The 9,418-nt window shown below is 30.1% G+C and overlaps 1 protein-coding gene across 1 annotated transcript in view; it reads left to right on the top strand.

Annotated features, from left to right (window-relative positions):
* The first annotated feature begins 2,522 nt into the window (after nucleotides 1-2,522).
* Nucleotides 2,523-9,418, top strand: part of schlank (ceramide synthase schlank) — a 40,950-nt gene continuing 34,054 nt past the window's right edge. The window contains exons 1-2 of the mRNA XM_088273166.1: nucleotides 2,523-2,850; nucleotides 3,067-3,187. Coding sequence (XP_088129292.1) covers nucleotides 2,672-2,850; nucleotides 3,067-3,187 — 300 coding nt within the window. The 5' untranslated portion in view covers nucleotides 2,523-2,671. The remainder of the gene's footprint in view (nucleotides 2,851-3,066; nucleotides 3,188-9,418) is intronic.

Genomic DNA, 9,418 nt, shown 5'->3' with positions numbered 1-9,418 from the left:
AGAACCTGTAAAATCCTTTTAAGTAACTTAGCAAAAATCAAAAATGATGAACTTGCTGCACAAAGTTGTTCGGGATCAAGTAGAAAAGTACTAAAATTTTATTAGTTTTTTCTCATCCATAACCATCAACTATCAAACCTAATGTGTAAACTGTTTGAGTAAATTAATGTAACATGTCTTTAAATTAAATCCTTCACATAACATAAATCACATATTCTCAATTGTCAATTTAACAAAATTGAAGTATTTTGTTAAATTGAGTAGTACAAGATTAAATGCAAATGTTGTAATTGAATCTACTTATATGGTCACCAATATTAAGAAATTTACTTACATAATTATAAGCTTCTTTTCATGTCCAATTATTTTTCCATTTGATATCTTATGCTTAAAATATTTGAGTTGAATAGATTTTTTTCAATTACTGTTATATTACATGTTTTTAATGTTAAATGTGTATATGTATATACATATATATATATATATATATATATATATATATATATATATATATATATATATATATATATATATATATATATATATATATATATATATATATATATATATATATATATATATATATATATATATATATATATATATATATATATATATATATATATATATATATATATATATATATATATATATATATATATATATATATATATATATATATATATATATATATATATATATATATATATATATATATATATATATATATATATATATATATATATATATATATATATATATATATATATATATACATATTTATATATATATATATATATATATATATATATATATATATATATATATATATATATATATATATATATATATATATATATAAATATACATATTAGAAATAATTATATTCCTGATGCATGTCTTTTATGGTGAGATTATAGCTTTGTGGTAATTTCTGTCCATTTTAAATTTTAATTTTACTTGGTAAATGCAACATTTTCTTGATGTCATTATTATAATTTACTTGTATAATTTACTGTAGGTTCCATTACTATTTTTGTGTTTTTGAGTATGATATAGTATATTTTATATATATATATATATATATATATATATATATATATATATATATATATATATATATATATATATATATATATATATATATATATATATATATATATATATATATATATATATACATGTATATGTGTATGTGTGTGTATATAAGAAAATAAATAATGCCTTTTTATGTAATATTAATTCGTTTTATTTTTACCTTTCCTTTTTTGTATAAACTGTTATCATTTAAACATCTGGATTTTCGAAAATTGTAGGTTTAAAACTTTAAAAAATAATCCGAAATTCCACTCGCATATCGCACGCGGACAATAGCACTGACTTCGTAATTCGGCGTTTGCGCGCCCAGGCCTGTCTCTAGTAGGCCTTGCGTGTTTTGAAGTGACGTCACTCGTGTATTGTATAGGAAATTTAGTGATATTATATGCAAATTGGAGACATTATTCAGACAGACCTCAGAGCAATATACATTTCTTTTTATTTGACTTATTCTTTATTGATTTACACTTTACTTTAAAATAAAAAGAAGGTAAATTTGAAAGCAAACATTTCATCAAAGATATCCATTCATTTCTATAAGAAATGTAGGCATGTTGCTGTCATAGTGGTGACAACAACATTCCGCAACCGTGTAAATACTTACGTAGTCTGGCAAGCGTCATTTAAGATAACTCTATCCTTAAAAGCTGTCAATCACTAAGAGCTCCTGTATAGTAACTTTAATATAGAGTAAATCAAACTCAAAGAACAAGTAATATTTTACTGTTCATCGTCCACAACCCAATTTCATTTTCGACTTAAAAAGGTAGGCTGCGGGTGTTCATGGCTGAAACCCAGAATTTACAAAAAGAGTTACGACTTATAGTAATCGACTCTTAGATCAGCCCATACTCGGTTACTTTTAAATCCTTTATACTACCCTTTATACTATCACTCGACTTGTCACCTCTCACATTTTTACACATTCTGTAAAATACGATGGTTATTCTCTTTTCTATAGATAATGAGCCTAGAATTTTCAAATGAGAATCTCGTGAAATTACAGTCAAGTTGATTTCATTTAGGCATAGGCTATACAGCTTATGAAGACGTATCTCTAAGAAATTCCATATTAATGGATTTTTACAAACTCTCTCAGTTTATCATTTATACAATGTTTATTATCAAACAGAAACAGCTATACCTATGTGGACGCACCGTCTCACTAAATGATATATTTTTAAAGCAATTCAACTTCTTAGTTAAATGGTATAATTTTAACAATGAACACAGACTCTTGGTTTAAAATTATAATTAACAAAAATGTTTTATCTTCTAGCTTTATTCTCTAGTTTTTTACAGTATAAAAAAGTACACAGTCTGTTATGACGTCTCGCAGCAAAAGCGACCGGTCTAACATCATTAATAAGCAGACCTCGTAACTTTTAGGTGATGAGAAAACGAAGAAATCTGCCTTATCGACTGATATGACGTGATGCGAACCTACCGCTACCAGAACCTACAAACATGGGAGTTGGCTTACATTCGTCAGGATTCATTTAATTAAGTTTGTTTTCGATTAGGTCGCGCAAGGGTCGCGCGTTATAAGTGTCGGAAGTGTCTGTTTGATAAAATGTTACGAGAAGCTTTGAACATATTTTGGTCCGAACATATTTGGTTACCTCCTAATACAACATGGGCCGATATAGCTCCCGGGCCGGAAAAGTCAGTTCAATATGCGGATCCTTCGGATTTAATATATCCTATGCCGATGGCACTGGCCGTGTTAGTAATTCGGCACCTTTTAGATAGGTGAATATTCCATTTATTTATCATTTTCACGTTCATTTTATTGGCTTGTCATTTACAAATTTGTGAAGTGAGTGAAACGCGTGTACCGTTTATCGGTGATTTCATATCTCGCTCGCAAGTATGTGGGCTCAATTTTTTTCTTGTAAATTACCTCGCCGATGTAAGTTTTGTGTTGTCTCCTCCAATTATGATTTGACGCAAATGTTTCGTCGACAGATTTTGGTTTTCGCCCGTCGGTCTGTCCCTCGGAATAAAGAATACCCGACCCAAGAGAGCGAATTACAACCCGGTATTAGAAGCCGCCTACCAGAAATCCTCCAGAATAAAACACAAACAGGTAGGATTTTTCACTTTTGTCGTAATAATCTCAATTTTTTAACGTTGCCCAATTGCCAGTGTCTAGAAATATTTACAAATTATTGTTATCGTCACGTGATTTGAGCTATCTAATTATGTGCAAATTTAGATAAATTATTTTACGAACTAAACACGCCAATTCACGATCTTATCACTACACCACTATAATAATAATTTTTGATAATTTATATAGCACAATTTAATAAAATACTACCCCAAGAGCGCTATGCTTTGATATTATAGTATGATACATTGTTTATTTTTGGACAAAACTATTATTTTCCCGCTTAAACTGAGTTATTAAGATTTTTTAAAAAATTAAATAAATTTTACAAATATCAATGAATATCTTGATGGAAATAACTTATTCATCATTTTATATATTCTCAGATAGAATGGAGAATGTTACATTTGTTTGAAGTAATTAACCAGCCAATGACAGGTCGCAAGTCTTATTAACGCCTAGACTTGTTTGCTCCAATCTTAATGTATTTTCATTATATTATTATTTTTTTTATATTATTTTCAATATTATTAATATTTAAAGCATTTACTTTGTAGTAAGTCATTTTTACTTTTTTTTTTTTACAAAAATGTTAGTAATATTAGTATATAACCACTTTTACCCAGGGATTTTTTTAGTTGAAACTATTTTTTTATGCCTCGACTCGTTTACGAGTCATTTTAGACGACATTATCAATTTTTCATTCGGGGTTGTAATATCAAATTGCCATATTTGATAACGTGACCATAAACAGACAATTGTTTTGAAAATAATTGTCGTTGATTATCATTCAATAATACTAAAACCTTGGATTGTTTCAATTTGAGATAATCACTCTGATCCCACATAAGAGTACCTACCTACGTATCAATGGCACATAAAACAATAAACGCATATTCAGGCAAAAATCACGCTATTATGTGGGATATTGTTTTAAGACAGTGGTCGGCAAACTTATTTATTTATTATTAAAAAACATATTACATACATAAGTCACATATATAATATTCCCGATAAGTAATTTCCATTTTTCATTTTGGGAAATAGGATTAAGGTTAACAAGACTGAAAAACAAATAAGAAAATACAGGGAAAATATAAAATATAAAGAAATAAAAGCTACAGTAAAAAATCATACACAAAAATTAAGGTATCCTTGTACCTTATTCATTTAATATATTTACATTTTTATTTATAACATAATAACATTTGAATCATTTATACATATGGAGAACTTTTATATTTCGATTCGCTGTGCCTCTCCATAAAAGAGTCTGTGCTCTTGTGCTTGGAAAGGGACTTACACTCGTGGTTTAATGTTATATAATAAAAGATATAATAGTTTTTTTATATATATTTTTTTAAATATTTAAATGTATAGAGCTTTAATTTTTTTCTTAAGGATTTTTATATCATCTATTTTTTTTATTTCTTTAGGGAGTTTATTGAAATGTTTGATTGCCAAATATTTGAAGTTTTGCTGAAATTGCTTGGTGTTGCATTTTGGAATAGAAAAATCGTTTGAGAATCTCGATGATAAATTCTTTGTTAAATTTAAATAGTTGTCACCCTTTAGTATTTGGAAAACTGCGGTTTTTTTATAAATGGATTCTATATTCGGGACTTGAAATTTTTTAAATAATAATTTTGTTGGAAATGTGTTTTTTTTTCAAGATGACTTTAATTATGGTTTTCTGTACTATTTTCACTGAGTTCAGTATGTTGTATGAGCCTCCCCATGTAATAATGCCATACTGTAGTAGTGAGTGAACGATAGCATAGTAAACTCTTTTTAGGTTGTCGATGGTTAGTATGTTTCGGATTACCTTACTTACAAAAGATTTTTTATCAATGAATGAAATCCTTATTGAGTGTGAAATCAATGTTAATCGAGTGTTCCCGTAATTTCATAACGTCTAAAATTATAATTAAGGTGTACTAGAATTGCAAACAAATTTGGCTGTCAAGAATTTTTATTATTGTTTTAATGTGCATACTTGGCTTTCTGGCTAGTAAATTAATTAATTTAAAGGAAAAACTCTACTTACTGCGAATAATGTCCTTGCATCTCCTTTGAAATGATCAAGACATGTTTGTATGTCGTTATTTTTAACACGTTTCGAGGTGCTCGTCAATAAGACGATTTCTCAGTTTGTTTTTAATGAGGTTCATGCTTGAAAAGATTGATCCCATGAATACGTAGATTGATCCCATGAATACGAATATTTCGCTCACTCCTTTCAAGAACGTCATAAATCAAAAATCGTCAATTTTCAGTTGTGCATGTTTTCGGAATGCCCAAAAAATGTACTATATCCCAGCAAAAGCGGCATATTTTTAACTTAATATTTACCCGCTACAGGGCAGAAAATGTTGTTTTTGCATTTTGTAGAAAAGGTATTGTTTAATTATTATTTGAAATATCTTTAATATTTTTCAAATGGAGAAAAAAACCTTCAGGTTTTACCAAAAAGATCTGTTGCACAGTAAAAAGTTCAATAAGTGGCTTGATATTTATTTTTAATACGTTGTATTATATTTTTACACTTTAAAAACGTTCTCCTGAATAATCAAGTTTTTTGATTTATGACGTTCTTGAAAGGAGTGAGCAATTTGTGCCGGACCCGCACTTAAAGGGCAAAGAGACGCATACGGCTCCTGAGCCGCACTTTGCCGACCTATGTTTTAAGAGATAGCACAGGATGCGCATTGAATAACACTTTTTTAATTGGCATTGCCTTTATACAATATTATTCATCTGGAATGTTGTGTGTTGAAGTTTTGGATAGTATGTTTGCTTTCAGTATAGACATGGGTGATCGAATTAACCCTTTGTTCGATTTGCCCGAAACACATACGGGCAAAAAAACAAATATGTCGCAGCTTGATTCGAATTTTGGATTTTATTTATTTATTTATGGTTCGCAAAAAATGAAAAACACAGCATGAAATGAAATGCATTATAATACGTTAAAATGTTATGTTTTGTATTATTAACCACCCTACCTTCGGGTTATTTTCCGAGTTAATTCTGTAAAAAAAAAAAATCTGCAGAATTATGAAAACATATTTTTTTGTCATAATAGGTGCTTTTCGGATGGACCTGATGTACCTACTTTTTCGCTAGCGTGTTCCCTCTCTCTGTCTCGCATTAAATATTTTTGGCACAGGGTTAGCGCAATAGTGCGGAAAAAACGATGTGTATCACGTACGTTCGTATGTGTAGGGCGGTTAAACGCATTGTTAACTTTGTGGTATGGTAATATTTATTTATTTATTTATTTTAAACTTCATGTACAGAAAATAAAAAGTACATTGGCGGGCTTATTGCTAAAAAGCAATATCTTCCAACCGACCAAAGACGGACTAGTGATATTGATCAAAACGTTTGATACCATATATAGCCGATTGCAATCAGTGGGCAGATAGTACTTGAACATTAAAAAAAACATAAATTACAAATTGACATTTAAAAAGAAACATAAATTAACAAAAGACGATAATTAGGAGGGCAAAGGAAGAAGGGAGTTTAGGGAAGGAGGTAGAGGGAGGAGGTTTGATCGACAGTTAGGATTCTAATGACAGATAGTAATGTCTCAGACGTTTTTAAAAGTTAATACATATTATTATCTGATGTAATAGATTTTATCAAAAAACTAAAAAACAATTATTAACAATTAGACAAAAAAGTATTCTAGGATTCTAATGATAAATAGGTAGAATCAGGTAGCAAGTTTAAGAAAGAGAGGAGGGGTCAGGGGAGGAGGAGATGGACAGTTAGGGTTCTAAGGTAAGATAATGATGTTTCAGGCGTTTTTTGAAGGTTAAAATAGTATAATATAACACTCTCCTTATCATTCATTGTTCACTTTGTGTAATACCACTTTAATTGAAGTGGTATTACACAGAGTGAACGATGAGCGATAAGGAGTTTTTGTTAAAATGTCAATCAATTAGATGAAAACACAACAAATTTACAGAATCAAGTAAAAACACAGGCTAAATACAAATATATAGAAAGAATAGAAATTTGTTCATTTAAAGCTTATTACGACAATCGGTGCATAAATTTGTTTGCGTATGGTGTATTTCTAGCTCTTTATACTTGTTTATTTAATAATTCGAAAGCAAAAACATACATTTTTAAAAATAAATATTTGTGTTTTTATTATTTACACAAATATTTCAATTTCATAGTAATTCTGTGAGCCTAAGCTGCTCATTATTAGAAATAGGTATCAAATTGTGGTAGAGTGGGTTCGAACCGAGAAACGCTGACTTAATAGTACGCGACACTAACCACAGGACCACAACCCGACATCTCAACATAGATGAAGAAGACCTGTCGTAGGTTGGTTCAAGTGATACGTTTTGTGAACAAGAATTAGGACATTCCCAAAATGTCATGCAAATCAATAGCGTCTATCTGCGTTACGGACGGGAATGTCTAAACAAATACACACATTCCACATGGTCGATGTTGCGACCCATTATTCTAATTCATAATCGATATTTTTCTTTCTAAAGAGAATCGCCATTAGGGGTGATGTGTCACCCTTCCATCATTCACGTGTTGAACACGCTTTAACCTTTCCCGTACTTATCATCCAAAATTACATGTGATCCGAAGGGGGGTACCAAAACACCCCAATTCATATTCGTATGGAAATCGTATTACGCGGCTCGCAGTACCAAACTCGCCGCCTACTGAGTCATAGATGACACGTCCGTCCCAACGCGCCGTCAGGCAGCCACTGAATGCCATCCGATAAAGTGCACCCTATAAGCGAGAGGCCGGATATCGGATCAAACGAAGCTGGCTAGTTTATTTATTATGGTGATACCACATTTGAAATAACATGTCGCTAGCAGAGAAAAAAATGACGTGTTGATATACGAGTATAAGTACGTATATCTCGCAGCACTGACTTATGTGATATCTATCAAAAACAGTTTTTTTTTAAACATTTAACGATTTGAAATTACAAAAATAAAAAAGTTTAATTTTTCCTTAATATTTTTTTTTAGATTACAATAAAATGTGGTGTAAGTAGCTCTAATAATACTAATGTTCTCGAATTAAAATTCATATATGGGGGATTTCAATCCCCCCGATAGACACGGCCAGGTTAAACACGCTTAAATTAAGTGGGTGTGTTTGTAGCTATGTGGAGAGATCGATATTATATGGGATGCAGGTCTGGACATCGATTACATACGGAAGTTAACGCTTTAACCACGCAGTGTAGACAACCAAGTAGCCATCACGCCACTTCTTACGCCATTTCTTCATTCATATTCTAACAAAGGAGGTACTTTTTTACAATTACATTTTGAGTGTGTCCAAATACTTGTCAACAAATCTGGATTATCTCCAATTATAGGAGTTATTCTTTATATTATTTTTTGACATTTCAACAAAGATGAAGAAGGATATGGAAGTCTGGGCATTTACGGGGCTGACGACCGTCATAGGCTGGTTTAAGTGATCACTTTACACACGTGTAACATTCACCAATTCTACCCATGATTGACAATCACACTACACAAAATCTTGGAAGTTCTATATATATCAACCAATTTTGAAAGATTATTCTTGAATCACTAGAACTTCACTAGAGACATCTATGGTGAGATGGAAGAATTAATTGAAGATAGATGAGTAGAAGGAAATAGTGGTTTATCCAGGCTAATAAAATAGTAAACAAAATCATAAATTATAAATACTAGGTCTTTATTTCATTAAAACAAATTGATCAGCTTACATTATTAAAAAATTTAAAAAACATGTTATCCATAATATATGTACATATGCATGTATTAAAAATTATTCATTTTAGTATGTTATTCGTTAAAATGTATCGAACTACCTGTTTTGTGATTCTTGAACCGATTAAGCGGCTTTGATGTTTTTGCATTCTTATTTGCTCGTTCAATGAATGTTTTTCTTGCTGTTTTCAATTTTATCACGAAAATACGCATTTATTAAGATTATTTTATAAAAATGATCGCACTCGATCACTTTACACACGTGTAACATTCACCAATTCTACCCATGATTGACAACCACACCACTCCAATTCTTGGAACGTCTATATATCGCTCACTCCTTTCAACAACGTCATAGGTATATCAAATAACTTGATTTTTCAGGTTATTTGATATACCTATGACGACGATTTTCAGGAGATCGTTTTTAAAGTTAAA

Source organism: Brachycentrus maculatus, unplaced genomic scaffold (assembly GCF_059751285.1).
Source record: "Brachycentrus maculatus isolate JH-2025_06_01 unplaced genomic scaffold, ASM5975128v1 h1tg000555l, whole genome shotgun sequence".
Taxonomy (NCBI): Eukaryota; Metazoa; Arthropoda; class Insecta; order Trichoptera; family Brachycentridae; genus Brachycentrus; species Brachycentrus maculatus.
The sequence above is the reverse complement of the archived record's forward strand: the minus strand, read 5'-3'. Positions and strand labels throughout refer to the sequence as shown.